The sequence below is a fragment of the Carassius gibelio genome, chromosome B13, assembly GCF_023724105.1.
Source record: "Carassius gibelio isolate Cgi1373 ecotype wild population from Czech Republic chromosome B13, carGib1.2-hapl.c, whole genome shotgun sequence".
In the NCBI taxonomy this organism is placed as follows: domain Eukaryota; kingdom Metazoa; phylum Chordata; class Actinopteri; order Cypriniformes; family Cyprinidae; genus Carassius; species Carassius gibelio.
The window spans coordinates 17,862,188-17,890,102 of record NC_068408.1 but is presented as its reverse complement, the minus strand read 5'-3'; the positions used below and the strand labels follow the sequence as shown (position 1 = coordinate 17,890,102).

The window sequence follows — 27,915 nt, the reverse complement described above, 5'->3', positions numbered from 1 at the left end:
GCGCTGGCTCGTGGCGCCTCGCTGACAGATATTTGTAGAACTGCGGGTTGGGCGACCCCTAACACGTTCGCTAGGTTCTATAGCCTTCGTGTAGAGCCGGTATCCTCCTGTGTTCTCACCTCAAACGGGTAGTGGCACTGAGAGGCCCCGGTTAGTGTCGGCTTGCTTAAACTACTCCAGAGTGTCCGTACTGTAGACCCTGTTGGGATCCTCCATCACCCTAAGCAGCTGGACGCGGCGGAACGTCCGGCGCCAGACCTTCATGATGAATCCGTGAGAACCATGGAAGGGCGGGTTCCATATTGAGACCTAAGAGGTACTCGTATGTGTATAGTCCACGGTATAGCCTTAGAGCCCGTGTTTCCCCGGCAGACTTCTGCCTTCCCAAGAGGGTTTTAATCACCTCAAATTTCTCCGTATACTCCTAAACGGATGCTATATGTGTATTTGCCTCCGAGACCTCCTTCGGGAAGGATGGGGCTTCCGCAGCGTCCCGGCTCCAAGCGGACCGGGTACGTTTTCCCAGTGTTATCCAATCTCACCCAGTGAGGTAGTGCTTTGACAATGGTGAGTGGAGCTACTTGTTCTGAGCCCCGGCCTACACCTAATAGGGGCACAGGCGGCTCGCACAGGGCACTGGAAGGGGCAGCACCCATGGCGCTTTGATAGGGATCCCATATTCGTCGGTCATCCGACGTGGCGTCGAGAGTGACCGACTGAAAGGGAACGTCTCGGTTACGTATGGTAACCCTCGTTCCCTGAAGGAGGGAACGGAGACGCCACGTCCCGTCGCCATGGTTGCTGTACCGCCGCTGAGCTGCCGGGTTCCCGGCTCGGCTCCTCAGCGAAAAACTGGTATGCATTGCACCTGCTGCCCTCTTATACTCACGCAGTGATCAGCGGCAGCTGGATGCAATAATTGCATGCCAATGTGCATTGGCTCGTTTAGTTTACACTCGAAGTAGATTGGTCTATCGAAGCGATATCCCATATTCGTCGGTCATCCGACGTGGCGTCTCCGTTCCCTCCTTCAGGGAACGAGGGTTACCATACGTAACCGAGACGTTTCTCACACATGCAAAGAGAGAGAGAGCGAGAGTCTTACCACGCTTAAACAACACGCTATATGTAAACTATTCTTTGTTGTCTTCTCCTGTCAAAATAATGGATTAAATTTAGAAATATTCATATTCATTTTCGAACAAGCAGAAGACATACCAGTTTCTCCGGTAGTGGGCGGAGCTAATGCGCAAATGGCAATGGCTTTTTTTTTGCGGCTCGCATCAGCAAAGCATTGCATCGCCATAGACCCCAAAACAATCAGTGGATGGCGGGCGGGTGCAGCTTTGAAATTTGCTCAAAAAACGTTGGCGCGAATGATGAGTTTTGTGACAGATCTCTTTAATAAACGGAGGTCTGAAATCTCTGCCCCTTTACCGATCAGAGCGCGTGCTGACACGGAGTTAACCCGCTATCTCCAAGAACAACCAATTGACTTGGACCCCCCCCCCCCGACGGTTATGTTATGAACCGTCACATTTGACTCACGTCATAACCGTCATCACCAATTCTGAAACCGGCACACCCCTACTAATATCTGTAAATATTAAGCTGGAACAGTCTATTTAAATATGAATCCTGCATGTTCTGCGTGTCTCAGTTAATGAATGGAGCAGTCTTCCTTTATTACCACACTGAAGCACGCATGATGCTCGCGGTGATTTCAGCGTCTGCTGTCTCAGTAAATAAGGACGTGAACACATGAACAATATCTCCAGAACTGCTCTGACAGTCACTTCATGAGCATTTCACAGTTTTATTTGACTGAAACTAGAGTCATATCACATACACAGAACTGTAAAGGTATGCCAACCCGTCAAAATAAAAGTCCTGTTTTAGACAAGTATTTGCCAGAGATGCATCACTATTCTTCAGCAGAATATACATAGCTTACTATTACAAAAAAAAATCACCTTTATTTAACAAAAAGTTAAGTTTGCTTAATTTTCAATAATTAAAAGATAAATTAAATTAATGTTTTATGTGTTTAACGTTTAATGTGCATCTTAGAAAATGCTTTATTTCAAACCCAAACTGGGGTGCGTTTCCCGTATAATGACGTAGCTCGCAGATTAACCACCATAGTATGATGCATCGTTATGGAAATGAACGACCTAGTCAAGACTGTTTCCCGAAACCATGGTACCTGTGTCGCAGATCCATAGTTCAAACTACGTTGGTTTGAGCCGTCGTTAGCACATACTGCCACCTACAGTAATTTGGTTTTATTTTCTCTTTTCTTCGACTCGAATTACGTTTTTGAAATGACGTTACGTAGGAGTCGAGTAATAACGAATCATTTGTTTGTTCTGCAATACATTATACACACACAGAGTTAAAAAATGTGCTCTTTTCTGATCCCAATGTCCATAATTTCACAATTTCAGATAAATACTATTTCTTATGTAATATTGATAGGCTACTTAACCACAATTGAAAATAGATGGGTTTTGAAAAACTGTGATGTACTGTTGTTGATTGCTTATTTTGCTCAATCTTTCCTATTTATGTCTTCTTACCATTCTGACGTGTTAATGAAAATGACATGAAAACCCCAATTTTGAAAGCTTGAAATTGCAGTTCTTTTCGAGGAGGTGGAAAATAGTAAAGTCCAGCTATTTTCAAAGCTGAAAAATAGCATTACAAGTGTTGACAAAAATAAAATCTGGGCAGAAATCACAAAAAAAATAAACGATGCTAGCTATGGATATGGACAAAGCCCAGACGAAGTCAGGAATAAGTGGAGGGACTTCGCAAGTGTGACAAAACAGAGGGCTGTGGCAGGTAAGAGGGAAGCAAACAAGACTGATGGGGTATCAGTTCAGTTCCTCCTGTCCCTACAGAGGAAGAGACAGTTTTGGCCATTCTGGGGCCTGTTGCAATGGAAGGATCCTTGGAGATATAGATACATGTGCATCAACCAGGCCTTTGGCTTCAAAGTTCAGGCCTCCAACATCAGCCCCTCTCCAGTCATGCCCTTCAACATCAGGCTTCACATCTTAAGAAGACAATAAGAAGAAACAACGCTTAAACTTCAGTTGTTAGCTACACTGAATTATTATGCTGTTTTTTATTATGCTGAAATTTATGGAGGTGGTGGGTGATGGCCTGATGGGTGGGTGATGTTAGCACACATGCTTTTGTGTGGGCCACTTCTGCAGTTTGCAGGTGGCTGAAGAGGGTGCATGGCTTTGGTTATAGCTGGCTGCTGGAGACATGTCCTCTTCGCCATATGTCCTATCACCTGTGCAGCATCCAGCCACCACTGCAGTTTAAACCATTTGTTTAAGCTGACATAATTTCTGTTAAATATTTGTATATGTATTCACACACAAACACATTTGTAGAGAGTATTCTATATTAGAATTCTGTAAAAACAACAAAATCACTCACTTATTTATACATTTTTTTGTTACTTTATTTAGGTACAGGTACAATTAAAAATTAATTTACTATAAAAATACTGTAATTTGAGTGTTAACTTTTTATATAAGTGAAAACCTTTAACACACCAATATTGTTATATGAGACATATGTATTTTGGAATGTTTTTACAAAGATAACTCACTCGACAAACTCACCGTTTCTTCTCACAAACGAAACAATGGCTGCGTTCTAATCGACAAGATTAATGCTTTCAGAGGGCACTTCTAAGGGAGAATAATCGCGAGGGCCACGCTGCTATACAGTTTCAAACTGAATTTGTAATAATAATAAAAAGGCGAATTATGTAATAAACTTAAACCACAACTTTAAGTCTTTTAAATTACTCAAAGTGGATGGTGCAATCTTCTAAAGGAATAGGGCACAGGGTCGATAATGAATAGAACACAGCCCAGGTGCGGCGCAATCAATGATGTAGACACAGCAAACTAACGATGAACTATGCTTCTAACCACAGGTGGAGAGCTGAATGTTTGCGAATGTTCGTTTGAACTATGGTTTCGGGAAACACCGAATCGTTGAACTACGTTGGTAACGACGGAACTTGCGACCATAGTTTGCTAACGATGCTTTTGGGAAACGCACCCCTGAATGGCACTTAATTCATCTGTCAACTTTATTGTCATTGTTCACAGTACAAGTACAGACAGAGAAACAATGGGTACTGATTCAATGTTTATTTTTGATGTATGCATTGCATTCTATGCATTTAAAAAATTTGCATAATTAATATTGCACTTGAATTAAGCAAAAACACATTTTATCCGATTACTCGATGGAATTTTTGGTAGAATTCTTGATAAAATATTCAATAGCTACAGCCCTAATATTTACAAAATATATATTCCTTGTAGGGCTGCAACTAACGATTATTTTGATAATCGATTAATCTGTCGATTATTTTTACGATTAATCGATTAATCGGTTTATGTACTTATATTTTAGTTTTTTCCATTTTTTCCCCAAGTAAATTATTAATAAAGGGTCTTCATCATTCAGCATAGATTTTTAAGATATTTTAACCATTTTGCATTGTCATATCCTCATCAAAAATATACCTGGAGTTGTTTTATTATGTTAGTAATCCTTTGTCGAACTCTTCTGCAATCAAAACATTGACCCATACTCTAGCAAAATTCACAAGGAGATTTCAAATATTGTTTTCACCATGGCAATCCTTAGAGCTCCTAAAGTAGTTTAACATCCCAAACAAAGCTTAAGGAATCTTTCAGAAAATATTTTCACGAAGTATAAGGATAAAACAGAATAAAATTGCAGTGCATTGTATTTTATTATTTACTGGGGAAAAGCTTTATAGCTTATGCTGTGAAATTGTAAACAATCCTTCGAAAAAAAGTGCCAATGGCATGAAACCTGAATGGAACTCACAATTTATAGTAAAATCCATCAGAAGGTTGTACAGAAAAAAAAATTGGCACACACAAAAAACCTGCTGTGTGAAAAAGAGCAGTGAATACTTAGAAAAGAAGTGCATTTTAAATATACTCAAACATTTACCTCTCTCATTCAGTCATAATTAGGCTGCAAGTCTGAATTATGAACTGGTAAACGACAAACTGATCACATAACATGTTTGTAAAGCTTTAAATGTTAACTGTTAAAAAGCAATGTTATCAGCTTTTACGACTAAACATTTGCAAACAACCTTGTACTGGAGAATCTGCACAAATAAAATTATTAAGGGCCGTTCACATATCGCACCTAAAAACGCGTGGAAAACGCTAGTCGCGCCGCTTTCTCCTTCTTTCCAAAGCGCTCGGGTAGAAGCGCCCCTTAGGCGTCTGCCTTTGCTAAGCAACCATGACGTGCTCTCTCCATGACGTGCCCTCTCCATGAAGACCCGGAAATTTCAGCAAAGGATAAATGGATGCGGTGTGGACGCGCCTGGAAAAACGGGCGCATCGCACCGCGTGCGTGTCGCGACCGCGTCGCTTCCATTATGAGAGTGCATACTGCGCGCCTACATAGGAAATAACGAACTTGAGCACGCAAAAGACACGATATGTGAACGGCCCCTTAAACAGTTAAGTAGTGCAGAGTTTACAGCTTACTCTTCATTTTGAAGGCTCAAAGTAAAGTACTCCCACTTCCCGCTGAATGCTGCAGAGACGCTGTTCGGGAAGCACGTGACATAAAACGAGGCCAGCTATTGGCTATTCGCTACTTCACCTGCTGTACTGGCTGAGTAAAACCTCCGGTGGCTCATTACTGCCACACTTTGGTCACCGCAGATTTGAAATATGCACGAAATGAGCCGCTTATGGCAAATAAAATTTATTTAGCGACGAATCGATTACTAAATTAGTTGACAACTATTTTAATAATCGATTTTAATCGATTAAATCGATTCGTTGTTTCAGCTCTAATTCCTTGTTTTTAAAACTGATCTCCTTGATAATGAAAATAAAAAGAGAGTAAAGGTAAAAGATGAATGTTAACATTTCTATCATCCATTTAGCACCTTTCCAAAATATTACTTAAATATATAATTATACTGTAACAAGGACAGCTTAAAGAGGTGTAACCAAAAACAGTAATTCCATTTGGTGCACTAATTACACACTTCCTTGCTCTCAAACCAGCCTAAACTGTTTTAGCTTAAGGAAGTTGATTGAGTTGAAATAGTTAAAGTCGTCTCTTACTTAGTTTAAGATAGTTTCCCAGCCTGGTCAATCTGGTGTTTCGCTATTTTAGCTGGATGGCAAGTTGAAAATACCCAAACCAGCCAACATACGAGTCTGACCAGGCCAGCAGACCAGTTAAAGTTAGGGTAAGTGATTTCGGACAGGCTAGCAATAGCAAGCTTTGAGAGCATAAGATCCCACTCTCCCTACAAATCACTCTCCAAAGCCACGCCTCCTACAAAACACATGAGTGTGACAACAAGACCAGAGGCAAACCAGCAACACAAGAGGCTGCGCTGGTGAAGGCTTCAATGCAATGCTGTCAGATTACTTCATGTCTCATTAACCGGTGAGAGAAAATTAAAATACAAAGCGCATAGTATTACAATAATAACGCCTTCCATTCTCACTTGTTCTGCAATGGCATACTGAAACGCACTGATGATGTATCATGTGTGCGTGAACAGGGTGCACAGAGGTATGCAAACACATACACTAACTGGCAGGTAGGACAGCCTATTATAGCCCTCGTACTGAGGCATGATTGGAAGAAAATGTTATGGTACTTTGCTTTCCACACACTATATAAATACAAATAAATACATTTTGATCACTTAAGATCTGTGCAGTTCTTTGTCATAAATACAGTTTACAAAAGGTCACGAGGGAGCAATCGGTTTCTCATCTACTGTAAAGTTTTCACTCTCTTCACCACTCATCACAGCACAGCTGTTTCCTCCAGCGAAAATTTAGCCCTTACACATATGAACGCATACTTTAATTACACTTATTTAAATATACTTCATTTAATTAAACATACTTTATACATACACTACAGTGCAAAAAGTCTTAGTCTTAGGAAGTCTGTTGTCAGACTGCTTGTGCATTCAAAAATTTCACTAGATTATTAATAAACTTAATGGCAAAATGAATGTTTAGAAATGTAAACTGATATTTCCTACTGACATAAAAAAGATTTACAATAACTGGCTTAAAACCCTTTTTTGGGGGGTGAAAATACTAATGTGCCTAAGACTGTACTTTACAAAGACATTGTTGCTACTTTACAAAGAATGACCATACAGTCATTCATAGAACTGATTAAAGACAGTGACAGACAGCACTCATTTATCTAAATATCAGAGTGACTGACAGAGATACAGTAGAAAAATTATGTGTGGTTTTGTATTAAATAATGACCCAGAACATGAAATACATTCAACCAGCATAACAAAAAAAAAATTTTGAACTAAATCCTGCCTTTAAAACCAGCACTCCAGTGATTTGAAAGCATAGTTTATTCAAAATTGAAAATCTGTCATCATTTACTTACCCTCAATTTATTCCTGACCTGTGTAATTTATCAAACGTGTATGACTATTTCTTCTGTGGAACATAAAGGAAGACATTTTGAAAAATGTCACTGTGCTTTTGTCCATACAACAGAAGCCAATGTTAGCCAAAACTGTTTGGTTACCAACATTCATCAAAAAATTTGATTTAATAATAGCAGAACAAAGAATGTCAATGATGACAAAAATTGTTTTTGATAAACTATCCTATTTTTTGCTGTTTTCCACCAGGATTATTAAAAAGAGATAAAACACCTGTTTGACATGTTGGAATGGTTCCTCTTGGACTAAACCTCCAAAGAACACAGCCTGGCAACAGTAACCTGGCATCATTAATAGTGTCACTACTAGCTTATTTGTAAATGTTGTCATATTTCACACATGTTGGAAAGTCTTGGTCAGCACACTCATTGGCTTAGTAAAGATGTGATTCCTGCTTACATATGTGCTTAGGTCTGATTTACATGTGGATGAAAGTATCTGTTCTTTTTTTTTGGGGGGGGGGGGGGCAGAGTTCAAAATAATTAGTCAGTCATGCAACAATACACAGGCACACACACTTTTCATAGTATTACATGTACACAGTGTGGATACTCACCAGGTGTGTGTGTGGACCTGATAGCGGTACAAATGATCCACTAGGCCGTATTTGTTGGCAGGGAGGGCTTTGTATCCTCCATGGACATATATGGAATGTGAAGAACTGTCATAAACGCTGCTGTGGCCATTTCCTCCATGCACCAGTGCCCCATTCGTCTCTGCCACTGACCAGGAGTTAGTGCCTGACAAAGAGTTAGACTTTACTTTCAAAAACTCATACATTTACATTTACATTTAATCATTTAGCAGACGCTTTTATCCAAAGCGACTTACAAATGAGAATATATGTACAATATACGCTAACAGTATAACGCAACATGAGAAAGCAGACATAAAAAAAAGATCTATCTTTAATTAATACTGTTATTAGTAAAAAAGTCAGTGTAAACGATTTCAAAAACATACAGTGGTAATAACAAAGATTCAAGATTCAAGATTTTTATTCGTCACATACAAAATTATATATAGCATATATAACCAGCAGTGAAATGTGAGTCAGGTCTGCTCCATGGACAGTGCAATTATTAAAGAAAACAACACAGATGAAAATATACATAAATAAAGCTATGTAAGAATGAAATAAAAGTAAACAATAAAAATATAGGAATAAAATATAAAAAATGTATATTGTAGAATTAAATATAGAGCGCAAAATAATGTGCATGAATGTAAACTGTAGACTTAAATATTAAGATGTACAGGGATGTACAATGGGCATATATGCATTTTACTGTAGTCTTAAATATTAAGATACCCAGGAATGTACAAGAAGCAAATGTGCAAAACAGGTTGACACTGTCAGTGTGTCAATGTGAGGTAGTGAATAAAGTGAAAATGATAAAGTGAACAATTAAGTGGAGGCATGAGGATTTTAAGAAGCTGGTTTAGAGTTTAAGAGCCTGATGGCCTGGGGGAAGAAACTCCTGCTGAGTCTCTCAGTTTTTGCCATCAGGCTACGGAAGCGCTTTTCAGATGGCAGCAAAGTGAAAATATGATTACTGGGGTGGATGGAGTCTTTGATGATTTTTGCAGCTCTACTTCTGCAGCGTTTGAGGTAGATGTCCTGCAGAGAGGGGAGAGCAGACCCTGAGATGCGCTCAGCTAAGCGCACAACTCTCTGCAGGGCTTTGCAGTCTTGACTGGAGCTGTTCCCAAACCACACTGAGATACACTGAGTCAATACACTTTCTATAGCCCCAGAATAGAAAGTTTTCAGGATTGCTGGTGAGACCCTGAATTACCTCAGCTGTCGCAGATGGTACAGTCTTTGTCTGGCTTTATTAACCTGTGTTTGAATGTGAGTAGTCCAAGTCAGGTCCTCCGGGATGTTTACACCAAGGTACTTGAAGCTGCTCACCCTCTCCACAGGGGTCCCGCTGATCATAAGAGGAGTATAGGGCTGCTGCTGTCTCTTCCTGAAGTCCACAATCAGTTCTTTAGTTTTGCTCACATTCAGAGAGAGACAGTTGTCCTGGCACCATGATGTCAATTTCACTACCTCATCCAAGTATGCGGTCTTATTATTGTTGTGAATGAGGCCCAGAACCACAGTGTCATCAGCAAATTTGATAATGGATGTGGAGCTGTGCGAAGACACGCAGTCATGTGTGTAGAGATAGTAGAGCAGGGGACTCAGGACACAGCCCTGTGGGGCTCCTACGTTCAGGGTGATGGAGCTGGAGGTGTACTGGCCTAGTTTCACCACTTGAGGTCTGCCGGTGAGGAAATCAAGGATCCAGTCGCAGAGTGAAGAATTCAGTCCGAGGTCTATGAGTTTGGAAGCTAGCTTTATGGGGACTATAGTATTAAAAGCTGAGCTATAGTCAATAAATAGCAGCCTTACATAGTTCCTGTTATTGCTGTCGATGTGTGTGAGAGAAGAGTGCAGGATGTGAGAGATGGCATCATCTGTGGATCTGTTTGGGCGATAAGCAAACTGAAGAGGGTCCAAAGTATCCGGGATGGAGGAGCAGATGACGTTTTTAACCAGCCCTCAAAGACCTTCATGACTATTGATGTGAGGGCAACTGGACGATAGTCATTCAGACAAGAGGGTTTATTGTTTTTAGGCACAGGGATGATGACCGATTTTTTGAATGAGGCAGGAACCACAGATGTAGCAAGAGACTCGTTAAAAATGGATGTAAACAAACCAGCGAGCTGATCAGCGCTGGACCGCAGAACACAGCCAGAATCCCATCAGGTCCAACTGCTTTCCTTACATTCACTCGCTTTAGTGCCCACCGAACCTCGTCCTCCGACACGGTGATTACATGATGATCGCTGCTCTGACTGCTGCTTCCTGACGCGCTGATCGGCAGACTCGCACTGCTTAGATTGCTTTCAAAGCGGCCGTAGAAAGTGTTTAGCTCGTCAGCCAGCGACGGATCTGCTCTCACCTCTGCAGAGGATTTATTTCCAAAGTCACAGATGGTCCTTAGTCCTTGCCACATGCGTCGGGAGTCATTTAGCTGGAAATGTGACTCTATGCGTTCCCTGTATCTGTGTTTGGCAGCTCTTACTGCGCGCCGGAGAGCATAGCACAATGCTTTGTACTCGCTCATGTTTCCTGATAGAAGACTGGCGTTGCAAGCAGCAGTGCGTTTGTTTATTGCTGCACGGATTGATCTGTCCACCCATGGTTTCTGATTTGAGAATGTCCTTATAGTTATTGTATCTGTAGCTTGTTCGGCTAGCGTGTTTACGAAGCTTAACGCAACATCCGTGAACTCGCTGACGTCAGATGAACTTGCGCAAAACATGTCCCAGTCTATTGCTGTGTCTCATTTAGAAGGCCACGTCCTCTGGAGGTCGCATCCTCTGGAGGTCGAATCCTCTCTAGGATGCGTATATGGAGTGTCCTTCACCCTGGGATTAAACGAGACGGCCTTCGTAGGACGGACGGAAAATGAAACAGGAAGTATCACGTTGCTATGCCAACACATAACGTCGTTGCGCTCTCACACTTGTTTAAGAAAAAATGTTAAGGAAATTATTTCTAAATCTGGAAAGTAATTTGAAAAGAAAATGTTTTTATTTACTGTAATACAAGGGTTAAATAATAATTATTTCTCGCCCTGCTAGCGAAGTACTGTTAAACTGTAAAAAAAAAAAAAAAAAAAAATCACTAAACACTTGTAATCATGTTTATCACACTTGTAATTCAACTTTTAAAAAATGAAGAACTTTAAAGTACTTACATTTAAACACCACATCGCTTGTGTGTAGATCTGCCAACGCCATTTTTTCAAATAAACAACGGTTATTTATGGCGACGCAAGGGATTGTGGGTTATTTGTAGCAGCGAAGGATACACCTCATGTATCCTTCGAATTCCTGTGAAAAAAGGTCGCATTCGAAGGTCTCATTCGGAGTGTGCTACTTGCTTTTCTGAAATGAGACAACCACGATGACGTATGCAGCCTTCGAATGCGACCTTCGGAGGGCGCAACCTTCTAAATGAGACACAGCTTATGTCATCAAGAGCCGCCTGTAACGTTGCTTCTGATTGGTCGGACCATCGCGTCACCACCCTCTGCACCGGGGGATCTTGAACGAGCCGGTGTTTATATTCCGGTAGGGCTGGGCGATATGGAGCAAAAAATATATCTCAATATATTTTGCTATATCTCGATATACGATATATATCTCGATATCTTTACAGGAAAAATAACCCCCAAAAAACTACTGCAAAAACAAATATGGCAAATATTACATGTTAAGGGGCCTATGAAACATTTTATTTTTTTCTTCACCATATGTTTTATTGTTACCTAATTCTGTGTTTTAGCATGTGCAATTATTTAAATGCATAAAAACAACTTAATTAGTTAAAAACAATTCTTAAAATAGCCTTATGTGAAATGTTTTTTCCCTTCAGAAATTCTGTGTATTTACATTTTTCTGATTATCAAATGAAGGCATAAAACAGTCATTTAATTTATCTTTTAATTATTTAAAATTAAGCAAACTTAATTTTTTGGTAAACAAAGGGGATTTACTATTAAAAATAAAACATGGGAGAAATGTTGTGTGATTATTCCTTATAAAATTATGTTCGTTTCATTTTAATAGTAGTAGTAGTGGGCTATCTACATTCTGCTGTACAATAGTAATAGATTTCTGTCAAATACTTTTATTTTGACGGGTTTACCTTTACAGTTCTGTGTATGTGATACCACAGTCTATGATGTGATATGAGCTAGTCTTACTCAAATCAAACGGTCAGATGCTCATGAAGTGACTCTCAGTGCAGTTCTGGAGATGTTCCTCATGTGTTCACGTCTTTATTTAGAGAGAGGAAAGACAATGAAATCAGCGCGAGCGTTATGCGAGCTTCCGTGTTTAATGAATGAAGACGCGCTTCTGCTACATTCGTTGACACAGACACGCAGAACATGCAGGATTCATATTTAAATAGACTTTTCCGGGTTAATATTTGCAGATATTAGTCCATTTCGCGATTTGATGTAAGTGCATGACCGACTTTTGATTAATTCATTTAAAATTTGACCAATTCCGTGACATTCCGCGTTAAACTGTAAATTCCATTTTTATGACTGGATTCCGCGATTCCATCCGCGTTTCATTGGGCCCTACAGTAGACATCTGCCTGCCGTTCGCCCTACGCCTTAAAACTGAAGTATCTCCATATAATGGAGCCAGTTGTCTTTTTTTTTTTTGACTAGTTCTCTACACGCAAGGTGAGAGGGCACAAATGCAAGGAGGCGGGGGGTGAGCGAGCGGGGGCGAGCACAGCACAGGGAAGGCAAACAAGCAAAGTGGCGGAATCAGAATATAAACAATATATCGATATATACGATATGTCAAAATCCATATCGTGTTTAAAAAATATCTCGATATATTTTAAATATCGATATATCGCCCACCCCTATATTCCGGTGTGAGGAAAATGGCGGCATGGTCCGATTTGCCGAAAGCCGGTAGTGAGCGTGCTTTGTAGGCATTCTTAAACTGAGTGTAGCAATGATCCAGTGTATTCGGTCCTCTGATTGGACAGGATACATGTTGATAAAAATTAGGCATTACTTGCCTGAGTTTGGCTTTGTTAAAGTCCCCAGCAATGATAATAGCAGCGTCAGGATGTTTGTTGATGTTGCCGCTGAGCGCGTCGTGAAGCTCAGACAAAGCCAAGCCAGTGTCTGATTGTGGAGGGATGTAAACAGCAGTTATGATGATCGATGAAAACTCCCGAGGCAGATAGAATGGGCGGCAAATAATGGATAAATGTTCCAGATGAGGCGAGCAGGAGCACGACAGAGTGGAGATATAATCCTGGGGTCACACCATTTCTTGTTAATCATGAAACAAACTCCTCCGCCTTTGGATTTGCCGGCCTCAGACTGCGTTACAGCAGCGTCCGGGACCAAGGGTGCGAGCCACGTTTCAGACAAACAAAGGATGTTACCGTCCCTAATGTCCCGTTGGAAACTTATCCTGGCTCTAAGATCGTCCATCTTATTCTCCAGAGACTGGACATTGGCGAGCAAAATGCTCGGTAAAGGAGGGCTGTGTGCTCTTTTCCTCAGTCTATTGCGAATCCCAGCACGTTTCCCGCGGTGTTTCTTGTTCCGTCGCCTAGGGTGGTTATTCAGGTGGCCATTGTTCATCTCGGTGTTCCGGAGAATCTCAGATGGCCACGATGGGTTGGAGGATAAAGTGTCCTGAAACAGGTCAGTGAAGCGGTGTCCAATGTCCAAAAGTGTTTCCTTTTCGTATATGATCAGTGCAGAGGTAATGTGTGTAAAAAGAGAAAGCAAAAGTAGGTAAAAAAGTAAATAAAAACATAATCTAAGCGAAGCGACCTGGACGGCGACCGGACACGGCGGCGCCATCTTGAACAACCGACAAAGTACATAGTGACAGATGTTAATACACATGGCATACACAGCACTCAATGATTTACATATTTATGAACCGTGGCATATACAAGGACCTTTAAGAAACATAATAATAATAATAATAGTAATAACAGTACCATTCTCCAGGCACAGAAAAAAAGTTTTACTATAGAAACTGTCTTGTTATTATCCTCGTTACCCTATGTATTTAAGTCTGAGTGTTCTGTCTTTGTCAGGTCTATAATGTTATATATGTGTGTCTTCAACCATTCCTAGTGTGGATTTCCCCTTGTACTACTTTGCATTCAATCTTTTTTACTTCAGCAATTTTAACGGCATTTGACGATGCTGCACCGAAGTAACTGTTCTGGATTGGGGCAAATTACCATCACCCCACTGATCTCCCAGGCACCACTGGATTGAACTGGAGGGAGGAGATCCAGAGCACAACCAGACCCAGAGCCCAGACCTTCATCACCCCGTTACATGGAATGCAATTTGGTGTGTGTGGGTTGCGCACACCAGTCCTGAGAGCCCCGAGGCTCAGAAATGCCCACCTACCCTTCCGCTCCTGCCTCCTACTCTGCTGTCGTTTGGCAGCCCCTCTGCTCACCCTCAACCCGCCATCTATTCAGTGCAAGAACTGCGGTTCTGCCAGTCTCCATCATCGGGGTGACAACTGCCTCCACCCTCTGAATCCCAGACTCCACCTTGGCCCCTGTCAACCCAGCGGCTCCGCCGGGCTCCCTCGTCCCTCCAGCTCTACCTTGGTCTGTTGTAGACCATCCGTCGCCTGGAAAATCCACTCCTCTGACTGTGCCTCGTCCTCAGCTCCTCCTTCCCTAAAGTTCCTCCTCAGTCCTCTGTCGCTCCAGCTTCGCCACAACCTTCTGAATCCGCTACTCCATCTCGGTCGCCTGAGCCATCTGCTTCAGCTTGGCCCTCCGGATTCTCCCCGTTGCCCTGGCTTATCGGCTCTCCATCTCTGCCTTGGGCACCTCCCAATGATCCGCTGCCATCGGTTTGGTCCCCTGGAGTCGTCAGCCCTTCCTCCACCATTGCTACTCCCTCTGTCGGCCACACCGTGGGTCGCCTTCATGGCTGTGGCTTGGGTCCAGTCTCGCTCCGCCTGCTCCAAGTCCCTCATGTCTCCTCCCTCCATCTAGTCTGTCCTGGCTCCTCCTGGCTCTTCCTGTCTCCTACCTGGCTCCTCACTCCATTGTCTCCACCCTGGACTCTGTTTTCCATCCTCCTCCTGGTTATCCTTCCTCCACCCGAGCCTCCTCCCAAATTCCCACCATCTCTTCTGGGAGGGGGTGATATGTAAGGATCATGGACCTGTTTTCTTGTGTTTTCATAACCCATGTGCTCCTAACCCAGATTCTCCAGTGCTTGATTGTGTTCATGTCATGTTCAGATGTGTTATTACCCCTGTTACCCCATGTATCCAAGTAAATTAGTGAGTTCTGTCTTTTTTGGGTTTATAATTTTATGTACAGCGGTGTGAAAAAGTGTTGGAACCCTGCCTGATTTCTTATTTTATTGCATGTTTGTCACACTTTAATGTTTCAGATCAAACAAATGTAAATATTACTAAAAGATAACACAATTAAAGACAACATGCATTTTTTAAATTAAAGGTTTTTATTATTAAGGGAAAACAAAATCCAAAACTACATGGCCCTGTGGGAAAAAGCGTTTGCCCCCTAAACCTAATAACTGATTGGGCCACCCTTAGCAGCAGCAACTGCAATCAAGCGTTTGCGATAACTTGCAATGAGTCTGTTACAGCACTGTGGAGGAATTTTTGTCCACTTATCTATGCAAAATTGTTGGAGGGTTTTCGAGCATGAACCGCCTTTTTAAGGTCATGCCACAGCATCTCAATAAGATTCAGGTCAGGGCTTGGCTAGGCCATTCCAAAGTCTTCATTTTGTTTTTCTTCAGCCTTTCAGAGGTGGACTTGCTGGTGTGTTTTGGATCATTGTCCTGCTGCAGAACCCAAGTTCGCTTCAGCTTGAGGTCACGAACAGATGGCCGGACATTCTCCTCCATAGGGCTGGACGATTATGGCCTAAAATCAAGACCTCGATTAATTGAACATTTTACCTCGATTACAATTAATGAACTTGGGTTCTGTTTTATTTTTTGTCCTCATAGTTCACTGACAAGGTCTGTACTGTAAATATGATTTACTATCAGCAGTTATTTAATCTACAGTATGTTCGTAACATTTCTTACTAGAGTTGGGTATCGTTTGAATTTTATCGATTCCTAGTTTCGATTCCAATAAGATAAAAAATCCAATACAAAAAAATTAAGTCAAACATTTAGATGTCAAACATTTTTACAAAGCATTCTGTTGCAGCTGGATAACATGAGCAAAAATAAGCAGCCTAAAGACACTGCAAGAGGAATTGTTGCCTGTGATTTAAAAAAAAAAAAATACCATAGCAAAAACAACTAGATTAATATAAATTTCAAATATTAAAGTGTTAGGGGGAAGTGTTAACACGATTAAAACAAAGAAATAACCGACATGGGGAAATTACGTCGGTTAGAGGTTATGAATTTCAGTTTTGATTATTTTTCGATTAATCGTCCAGCCCTACTCCTTCAGGATTTTTTGGTAAACAGCAGAATTCATGGTTCCAATTATCACAGCAAGTCTTGTAGGTACTGAAGCAGCAAAACTTCTTTTTCTGAAATGTGAGGTTACTTTTACACAAGACGTAATAATAAACTTTATTTTCTATAGAGCCTTTAAAAGTTACATATCAAAGCGCTTTACCAAGGCATACAGGAAAAATACATTGAGATTAACAAATCAAAGAAACATATCACATATATGCTAACCGGAAAAAATAAGTTTCAAGAGAAGATTTAAAAATACTAAGGGATTCAGCCTGTCTAATTTCAGTAGGGAGAGAATTCCAGAGTTTAGGTGCCACAGAAGAGAAGGCCTGGTCACCTATAGAACGTAAACGAGTTACGGGAATAGTTAAAAAGCCAGAATGCGATGAGCGAAGATTACACCTTGGGGTGTAGATAGTTAAAAGTTCAGTCAGATATTCTGGAGCTAAACCATGGGGCCTTTTAGGTAAGTATAAGAATTTTAAAATCAATGCGAAACCTGACCGGAAGCCAGTGCAAGGAGTCCAAGACTGGAGATATGTGCTCACTTGTCAGGATTCTGTCAGCTGCGTTTTGAACATACTGCAATTTGTTTAGAGTAGATTTCGAGACCCCAGCAAAGCAAAGCATTACAGTAGTGAATTCGAGAAAAGACAAACATATTGATCAGTTTTTCAGCCACGGAAAAAGATAACATGGAACACAGTCTTGCAATGTTTCTAAGGTGAAAAAATTATACTTTAACCAGGTTCTGAACATGAGGATCAAAAGTTAAGTTTGAATCACATATCACCCTGAGATTTTTTAATTTAGCTTGAAACTCCATAATAGACCAATCCATCTTTAAGTGTAAAATACTAGCTTTAAGTATTTGATGGGGTGAACCAATCAGCATAACTTCAGTGTTGTCACTGTTGAGACAAAAATTTTGATACATCCACATTTTTTACCACTAATATTTTACTACCGTTCAAGAAAGGCAGCATCCGAATTATCACCAGGTTTTGAGTGAATGTAAGTCTGAGTGTCATCTGCGTAAAAATGAAACTTAAGACCAAGGGGATCTTAGAAATAGCCCAAGGGGGAAAAATGTACATACTAAAAAGGTAAGGGATTCAAAACTGAACCCTTTGGAATACCAAACTGGACTGAGCCAATATTGGACCTGCAACCACCCAGGGACACAAACTGCCTATGATCTGACAGATACGACTTGAACCAATTTAAAGCAGTGTCAGTAACACCAAAAACTTTTTCCAATCAAGAGAGTAAAAGAGAATGGTCTACAGTGTCAAAAGCTGTGCTAAGATAGAGTAAAATCAAGACTGACAGAGAGCCAGAGTCAGCAGCAATTAACAAATCATTGGTGACTTTAACCAATGCTGTTTCAGTACTATGCAGTTTGCGGAAGCCAGATTGGAGGGCCTCAAAAAGATTGTGCAAAGTAAGATTTAAGTATTTAACTGAGATGCCACAAATGGAACATACACCTTCCAAAAAGTTAAACTTTTGTCTCATCAGTCCAGAGTATTTTCCCAAAAGTCTTGGGGATCATCGAGATGTTTTCTGGCAAACCAGAGATGAGCCTTTATGTTCTTTTTGCTCGCAGCAGTCTTTGTCTTGGAATTTTTGCCCAGTCTCTTTCCTATGGTGGAGTCATGTACACTGACCTTAACTGAGGCAAGTGAGGCCTGCGGTTCTATGGATGTTGTTGTGGGGTCTTTTGTGACCTCTTGGATGAGTCGTCGCTGTGCTCTTGGGGTAATTTTGGTCAGCCGGCCTCTCCTGGGAAGGTTCTCCACTGTTCCATGTTTTTGCCATTTGTGAATAATGGCTCTCACTGTGGTTCACTGGAGTTCCAAAGCTTTACAGATGGCTTTATAACCTTGTCCAGACTGATAGATCTCAATTACTCTCTTTCTCATTTGCTTCTGAATTTCTCTGGATCTCAGCATGATGTCTAGCTTTTCAGGACCTTTTGGTCTACTTCAGTTTGTCAGGCAGGTCCTATTTAAGAGATTTCTTGATTGTGAACAGGTGTGGCAATAATCAGGCCTGGGTCTGGCTAGAGAAATTGAACAGGGGGGCAAACACTTCTTCACACAGGCACATGTAATTTTTGAATTTTGTGTTCCATAAATAATAAAAATCTTCATTTAAAAACAAGTTACTAGGAGTGCTACTTGGGTACTGAGGAGTGTATTCCTATAGTGCTCTTCAGCTAGGAGATCCAAAATGTTTCCCAAATAAACAGTGGTTCTAAGGCACTCACAAGGAATTTAAGTTTAAAAGCCTTTATTTAAACTTGGCTATCCTTTAAAAACATGCCAACATGTTTCGGCCTCTGTGGCCTTCTTCAGGGCAAATTCTAAATGGCAGCCTGTATACTGCATGCTATATATCTGCATGTGGTTACATGACCTAAAAGCACAGGTGCTCATCTGCACAGTAGTGCTGCAACGACGCGCCGACGTCATCAATTACGTCGACTACAAAAATACGCCGACATGTGTGAAATGTGTCGATGCGCCACACTGTTTGTTTACATCTCGGCATACTGGGAATAGAGAAAGTTGCATTCTATCACAAAAACAGAGACCACTGTTATCAAAAGTGTGGGAATACTTTAAACAGAGGACAAATAAAATGGCCCTTTGTTCCCTTTGCAAAACTGATATGGTGTACCACGGCAGCACAACTGCGATGCGCAAGTACCTCAGAGGAAAACATCTTGGCACTCTCCGGTGTTATGGTTTAACTGGTTACCGTGTGATCTGGTGACCAACTTCATGGTTCAGGTCTGATATTCTTGCGCTTGCGGCATTCTGAAAAGTTGAGATGTTTTTAACTCGATGCGGTGCGGACGCGCCTGGGAAAAACGAGCGTGTCGCACCGTGTGCACGTCACAACCGCGTCGCTTCCATTATGAGCACGCATATCGCGCGCCTACATTGGAAATAACGTACTTGAGCGCGCAAAAGACGCGATATGTGAACGGCCCCTTAAAAGACAGCGCGCCGTGAGACAACAGTTATTACTGTAGGCAAACAGGGACACATAGATTAATACAAACGCTAAACAGCAATAATCAACCTGTCCTTTATTCTGCTTGAGAACTAATGTGCCAACTCTCAAGCATTAACCATGAGACACACGCAATTGACTCTATTCACACGCTTTCACACCACACATCAATTTTTTCACGCACAGAAAAACCACGAAGCAAAGAGGACACGGAGACCAACAGACTAGACAGAGCAGGTTAGTTATGATACGTAGGGCTGTGCAAAAAATCGAATGCGATTTTCATGCACCTCTCATCAGTAAAGATGCTCCTGTAATTAGAAGTATATCTCCAGCATGTGCATTCAGATCAGGGTTGCCAGGTTTTCACAACAAATCCTGCCCAGTTGCTTCTTAAAACTAGTCCAAAACTAGCCCAATCGCGTTTCCGGGAGGTCCCCGATAAAAATTGCTTCCCGGGGTTAAAATATAAATTTTTGGGAAGGGTTTCCCTGGTAAAATTAGCATTTTAGGGGCTAAATATCACGTTATTGGTATTGGGATTGCTTCAAACCGCGGACATGAAAAACAACCGCAGACTTGGCAACACTGGTTCAGGTGGAGCGGCAGTTACTGCACAGAGCCTTAGTCTACCGACAACTAACACAAAATCGCTTTCAAAATCGACAAAGAATCACCTACGATTTTAACATCAATGTTGTGTAGATTGTCAGTGAATTACGGCTGTGTAGTAAATGCCAACCAGTGTTGCCAAGTCTGTGGTTGTTGTTTTTCATGTCCGCTGGTCACAGCGACCCCAATACAAATAACGTGATATTTAGCCCCTAAAATGCGAATTATACCAAGGCAACCCTGCTAAAAAACCTATATTTTAACCCCGGGAAGCAATGTTTTATCGGGGAACCTTCTGGAAGCGAGATTGGGCTAGTTTTGAGAAGCAACTGGGCAGGATTTGTTGTGAAAACCTGGCAATCCTGATCTGAACACACGTGCTGGAGATATACTCCTACTTACAGGAGCATCTTTACTGATGAGATGTACGTGAGTATAGACATGCACAGCCCTATATATAATAAAATGGGTAACATTAAGTTATAGCTAGCTGATTATCAAACGCAGCTACGGTTAGCCATCGCTAACATTAGCATGTTTATCGAACAGCCTTCGATACATTTCTATGCCATAACTTCCCGAAAACAAATACACAAACATTTAAAACAAACTTCTAGCGAAATACTAACAGCATCTAACTTGCAAGTTCGGAGTCGAACCTCATTTCTTTCAGGTCCATCAGTTGTCTCCAGCGATTAAAAGCAGTGCCTATGTTTACTCTGGTATTCTTATCGGATTTGATTTGTGATTCCGAGCGCGGTTGTTTCACTGTAGCGGGTGTTGGTCTCTTGCCAAGGGCTTCAGCTATCCTTCCGCTCTCTTCTCTGAACTGAAAGTAGTGGGCTGTACTTTCCACACGATTGACATCAGGTTCAGGTACGCCCTGCGAGTTATTCGTGTATTGCAGGTTGGCTGGTGGTTATGTTGCCCGCATACCGCCTCCCACGGCCGAAACTGGTATTACAACACCTGTCGGGCCGGGGCTAGTAATGCTAATGCTAATTAAGGTTGATATCTCTGCAGCACTATAACTTGACATTTTTTTATGACATCATTGCCCTTATTTCTTCTCATTCTTTTGATGCGTGTAGGTCATGTTATGGATATTTTTACCTCAATTTCTGCATATGGCACCTTTAACGTAGGTGGGTGGTAGCGTTCTGCCCTCAGTATGGTATTCAGATCAGTGGGTTTTCTAAATACAGACGTGTGCAATTCACCTTTATCATCTTTTGATATCTCCATCTCCAATATTTAAATTTGTTTAATGATCTGAAACATTAAAAGTGTGAAAACATGCAGGAAGGAAGGGGGCCAACACTTTTTCACACCACTGTATGTGTGTCTTCAGCCATTCCTAGAGTAGATAACCCCTTGTTCTAGTTTGCATTAAAGCCTGTTATATTGATTCAAAACAGGAAAAAAAAAGAGAGGAAATACTGCAGCAGCAGCCAGTGGAGACCACGTGTCAGTAAACATACAAGTCATGCAAGCATTGGTGGTTCAGTGGTAGAATTCTCGCCTGCCACGCGGGAGGCCCGGGTTCGATTCCCGGCCAATGCAAACATTATATTTTAACTTGCTACTTTCAAATTACATAAATTAAAAATACATTCTTACATTACAACTAACTTTAAACATAAGTTAAGGTTGTGATGTAACTACATCTAACATGCGGACATTTAGCATTTTAGTCTGATTTCAAGACTGTGGTTAGCTGCTCGCTGGAAGAACATCTGTGATGAATTACACATGACTAAGTGTTACAGAGACAGAGGATCCCAGAGTTAAGAAGTCTCTGCCTTTCATTGCTTTCCTGATTTGTTACATCACTTTATTTATACCTATCTAAAGTTTAAGAAAACTTCTCTTCAAATATTGCATCACGCTACTTTCACCAAGTTCTTTATGTCATCAATTTTAACATGTGTAGCGGAGTGCGATTGCCATCATTTTCACCAGCTCTAATAAGCTCATGTATTCATTTAGAGAGTATGACCAGAGACAGAGTAAGAGGGGGAAAGCGAAAGCATAAGAAAGAGAGATTTAAGTGGAGTCTCAACAGAGCTCAGACACATTAATCATTGTTCAATCCCAGACAGTGCATTTCAGGTACGTAACACCACTTCTTAATGACCTAAAGCACGAGTGTGCATTTGAGTGGGTGTGTGTTTGTGTCAAGTCAAGTAGAAAATACCACTGAAAGAAAAAGAAAGTGGAAAACCTTCACTTTAATGAGACTGGCCATGTCAACTCTCCATGTCATCACTTAAAGCTCTGCACTAATTAAATGTTATAAAACACTCCCATCTGCTGGAAGCCAGAGGAATTGCCTGCATTTTTAAATGACTGAATTATTTTCCGATTGACATCAATGCAGCAGCCTCTGTCATGAAACTACAAGCTCAGTTCATGGGAAGGATATTTTTCTCAATAATGCAATTCTGATTCTATTTCAAGGCATTACTTACGAATGTTGCACTCCTGGACAAGGCTGATATAGCTGTAAATGGGTGAATAGCCAAAAAGCACCACCATGATGGGTTCTCCATTCCTGTTGTCCACTATGTGAGCAGTATGTCCCTCCACAGCGAAGGGTTGGACCTGCAGCCCAGGGCTGGGTGTTCTAAGAGACCAAGACCGGCTGCGTGTATCAAACAGCCACAGTTCATCTGTTACATTCCCGGAGCCTGCCTCCAGCTTCCCACCAAACATGTAGATATCATCCTGTAAAGAATAGAGCAGAGACATTAAGATGATAGGATGAGTTTTTGTAACATTTATTCATTTAGCTGACGCTTTTTATCCAAAGCTTGTGCAAGCATGAGGTATTACATCACCTCAGGCTGTGCAAAAATTGGAATCCAATTTACCCGCTTTGCAGTAGCACATATTCTCCTGTGTAAACAGCCAATCAATACACTGCACCTGGAAAGGACTCCATGGAGAACAAACTCAAGCCTTGTGACACCGCTGCATCCCTTTAACTAACAAAAACCAGACTCGAACTTGAGCGTATACCTACGGAAAACTAGTCACTTTACTATCACAACGTGGTGTTCACAGATTTATAGTTAAGAAAGGTTATGAGCTGATCCCAGTTCAAAAAGACCAATCTCCTGAACTTCAATTTATCTATAAGTGTCCTGTAATCATTACATGAAAACTCAAGTCATTCATCACAGTAACAAATTACATTTAAAGATATATTCAAATATTAAATTATTGTTTTTAACAACTATGTCTACATTTAATTGCTCAGAAATACAGAAAAACATATTCTGAAATATTACAATTTAAAATAATGGTTTTCTATTTGTTTTATACTTCAAACTATTATTCATTTCTGTGATGCAAAGCTGAATATTCAGCATCATTATATTCCAGTCGTCAGTGTGACATGATACTTTAGAAATCATCCTAATATGCTGATTTATTATCAATGTTGGATTTATAAAAAAATTAGCAGCACAACTGTTTCCAGCATTGATACCAAATAAGCATATCAGAATGATTGTGACACTGAGAAGTAATGGGTGATGAAAATTCAGCTTTGCATTAAAGGAATAAACTGTATTTTAAATTACATAAAAAAGTCAAACTTTATTTTAAATTGCCATGATATTGATCACAATCTTTTGAACGGCAGTGTATACATGCATGCCATACAGTATGTATAAATGCAACCCTGTGTTTTGTAATTTGTTAATATTTTGAAGGCAATGTTTGGCCTAAAGACAATTGAAATGGAAAAGAAGTATTAGTATTAGTATCAAATTTTTTTTTTTAGCTCAGATAAAAGTGCACACCCGCTTCATGATTCATGAAACAGTAAGCAAAAGGCCATCTCATATTCTGCTGACTGAACTCATATGTATGTACACACACACACAAGCAAGCACAACCTCTAATCCTCTGCAAGTTCACATTCAGTAGCCTTCAACTGCATTCCTATCATCAAAGTGCACTCGACAAATAAAGACATCTGCCAGACGACAGCTTAGTGAAACACAGTCATGTGTATTTTGGACAAAACAATGATTTTAATTTGTCCTTTGCCAGGGACCTTTTGCCACAATGAAAACAGCCAATTTAAAACATAATGTGCACTGCGCATGCAAAAGAATGATGTAGCCTATATATGCACAATCAAGTGGCCACTAAACTGCTGTAAAGGTATATCCACTGCTGTATTATACTAACTTCAAAGCAGCCCAGTAAAAACCAGTTTACACTGTGGACTGAGAGAAAGTTCCTGCTTATTTCCTTCAGACTCAGTGAGCGTATCTTAGAAACCATTAGCAGTATAAACATTCTATTGAATCCGCAGACATTATCACAGGCTCTGGCGGTGAAAATGAACACCCTGCGGTGGAAAATTTGTCGGAAAGAATGTGATTCACAGTTGTGTATGGAATAACTTCACCCCATTTCTTAAATTAAACATACATCTCAGTTGTGCTTGACAGCATGCATCTCAGCCAAAATTAAATCGAGTTATAGTTCATTATCTGAACAAAATGAAGCTCATCCAAACAAAAAACCTTAGCTAGAGGGATGGCAGTGGCTTTCTATGTGCTTTTTAGGTTTTTTGTACATACTAGGGATGCAACGACACCATTTTTTCAGAACCGATCCGATCCGATACCTAAATTTCTCAGTATCTGCTGATACCGATCCGATTTGCTGATACAGATTTTTTTTTTTAAATCAATGTAGAATTTCTATACTTCTCTGTAGGCATGTCAATCATTTCCAAATCAAACGATCATTTCCATGATCAATTGATGTTTAAATTTGCCACCTATGACAGGATGTGCAAAAGGCACACACACACAACACTTTCTCACTTGAATTAAAGGGATTTTAGTCTGAATAAAAAGCTAGTAGCAGGATTATTAAATTAATAGATATGATTATGATCATTTGATAAAATCGAGAGAGTAAGCCGTACGTTTGAGGTCATTTTACTTTGTTGACTGTTTTCTATCCCACACGGAGACCACTGAATGCATTTCTTTAAATGGTTTTGTGGTGCTCGTTGAAACCCTATTGTCATTGTCTGTCACAGCGCCTATTAATTGCAGTTTTGAATACAGAAATTATTTATTTACTAATTATAAGCTCAGTTTATGACAAGTGTGGTATAAAAGCTTTGTTTATTAGAGGAATAATAGGTTAACTGGAAAATAGATCGTGATCTTGCCTCTGGTGCGGTTTGAGCCTATAGCCATCATTTATGTGGCTTTGTTATGGTTTGCCGGTTGGTAACGAATTTCCACAAATTCAAGAACGTATAGGCACGGTTTGTTTTCCTAAATCTTCACAGTTAAACCCTCTTATTTCACAGGTTTATTTTATTATCTTTCACTTTTAAACATTGTTTTCGCATCTCTTACTGTGGTAAACATGCGGGGAGGGACATTAAAGATTTAATGAATTAAGAACTTGTTTGATTTATTAGTTTGTTTCCTTATTTCAGTTAAATCATGTGTTATTTAGGGAACAAAATTAATGAAACATGGACAGTTGCCAAAAATGAATAAGTCGTAGGAACAAATTAACAAGTTGTATGATAGCCTTTATGTCCTGTGTCCCACAGCCCTGCAAAGCGCATGATATGAAACAATTATCTGGGGAAATTACTTTTCTATTTCTTTCCATGTTGAAGAACTTTTGTGTAATTTCTATTTTAATGTAGTTTTAAAGTTTAAATCACATTAAAAGCTTAATTTGTACATTGTGGATGATTGATGATGCTTATTCTGTCAGCGTCACTTCACAGCCACTTGTGCGCATTGAGTGTGCATGAACCGCATGCACCCCATCAGTTAACTGACCATCGACAGCTTAAATTGATCGCATCTTTTATCGACAATTAATTGATCATCGATTAATCGTTGACATTCCTACTTCTCTGTGTTGACCTGATCATCACTCTTTTGTGTTAATCACAATCTTCTACATTCAAGTTCATTTCTATGAAAAATAACAAATGAAAAAAAATATCTAATCATAATCTATGACAAAAATACTATTATAAACTAGGTTAGAGGATAATTCAGCAACAAAAGATCCTCTAAATTCTAGAAAGGTTACGGGTGCATAATAATATTATAAAATCTAGTGAAATATTTTATTTACAAATAAAAGTAAAATGTTACACATTGCTCTTTGTTTTGTTGTCAAATTAATTCATGAAAAAACAAGTATATACATTTATACAGAAATCTAAATGACATTTATTTTAAATGTATAGCCAGTGTTTCCCACAGAATTAGATTCTATTTGCGGTGGTGTGGTGTTTGGGGACCGGGGAAGGGGGCGGTGGGATTAAATTAAATATATCATATATTTTTAGTGACAAGTACACATTTCCATTGCCAACACTTAGTGTCAGATACCTTAAAGGGATAGTTCACCCAAAAATTAAAATTCTATCATCGTTTACTCACCCTCAAGTTGTTCCAAACCTGTATGAGTTTCTTTGGTCTGTTGAATACAAAGGAAGATATTTTGGTGTGTGTTTGTTTTTGTCCACCCCAATCTCCAGGGTTGCGCATGTTGTCAATGACGACATTAAAAGACTTTATAATGTCTTTGTGCCTTTCGTGGGGCTCAACAATAGCACAGAATAGTATATGCACAATATCGAATTTGGATCAGTCTTGTCTGCCAAATACCCGATCCGCAGAAAATGCCAGTATCGGAGCCGATACCGATCCCTAGTATCGGATCGTTGCATCCCTAGTACATACTACTGTACTTCATACATGAAAAAAACAATGATTTGACTTTGATTTAATATCTCAGTTCACACAACCAGGCTTCATTTACACTACATTTATGTATTTTTTTGTCCAAAGAAAAAATTTTAAAGTATGTGAACCCTCTCATTCGACATGTATTTTTGTGATAAACCGTCACAGTTACAGCCTTTTTTTATGTCCTGTTTTTAAAATTAAAACCACGGATACTTTTTTCAGCTGTTTCTGCAATTATTCCTTTACTTTCTTCATACTGCATGTTAAACACACAGGCTTAGCTAAGTATTTTTTTAAATGTCCCAATAAAGTGGTCACTTTTGTCTGCACTTTCAAAAGAAAAGAAGTGCTGCATTGGCCGGGAATCGAACCCGGGCCTCCCGCGTGGCAGGCGAGAATTCTACCACTGAACCACCAATGCTCACATGAAAGATTAATGGGGGTTCCCGTCGCCATTTGGAACTGCATTCCCCATATGCTCAGTCACGCACTACACATTCCACAGTGTGCACTCTATCTTTTGTTTCTCCAGTTCTTCCGTTTCCTGATTTACACTTCTACACTTTATGCTGGCGCTTCTGCTTCCATCGTACTGGTTGTAGACGCCATGTGTGCCTCAGCTCACATGGATCACATGGCAAATCACGACGTGAGCACAAAATCACTTCCATGTGAGCATTGGTGGTTCAGTGGTAGAATTCTCGCCTGCCACGCGGGAGGCCCGGGTTCGATTCCCGGCCAATGCAACGCATAACTTTTTTGTCAGTCCAGACAACACAAAACTTATCACTTAACTGTAACAAATTAATACTTAGCTAACTTTAACTATTTTATGACAACCTGTTGTAGTAAAATAAACAAATACTAGTAAGTGCAGTCAGATTTTGAAATAGGACGTAATATTTTTAACAAAAACTAA

At 40.3% G+C, this 27,915-nt stretch overlaps 1 protein-coding gene and 3 non-coding genes across 4 annotated transcripts in view; 2 read left to right on the top strand and 2 right to left on the bottom strand.

The window, feature by feature from the left end:
- atrnl1a (attractin-like 1a) overlaps positions 1-27,915 on the bottom strand; it is a 314,332-nt gene that overhangs the window by 252,118 nt on the left and 34,299 nt on the right. The window contains exons 8-9 of the mRNA XM_052572190.1: positions 22,704-22,959; positions 8,100-8,283 (exon numbers count right to left, since the gene is read on the bottom strand). Coding sequence (XP_052428150.1) covers positions 8,100-8,283; positions 22,704-22,959 — 440 coding nt within the window. The remainder of the gene's footprint in view (positions 1-8,099; positions 8,284-22,703; positions 22,960-27,915) is intronic.
- Positions 21,725-21,795, top strand: trnag-gcc (transfer RNA glycine (anticodon GCC)). The gene has a single exon. It is a non-coding gene; the product is annotated as a tRNA-Gly (tRNA).
- trnag-gcc (transfer RNA glycine (anticodon GCC)) lies at positions 27,347-27,417 on the bottom strand. Its single transcript has one exon. It is a non-coding gene; the product is annotated as a tRNA-Gly (tRNA).
- On the top strand, positions 27,672-27,742 carry trnag-gcc (transfer RNA glycine (anticodon GCC)). Its single transcript has one exon. It is a non-coding gene; the product is annotated as a tRNA-Gly (tRNA).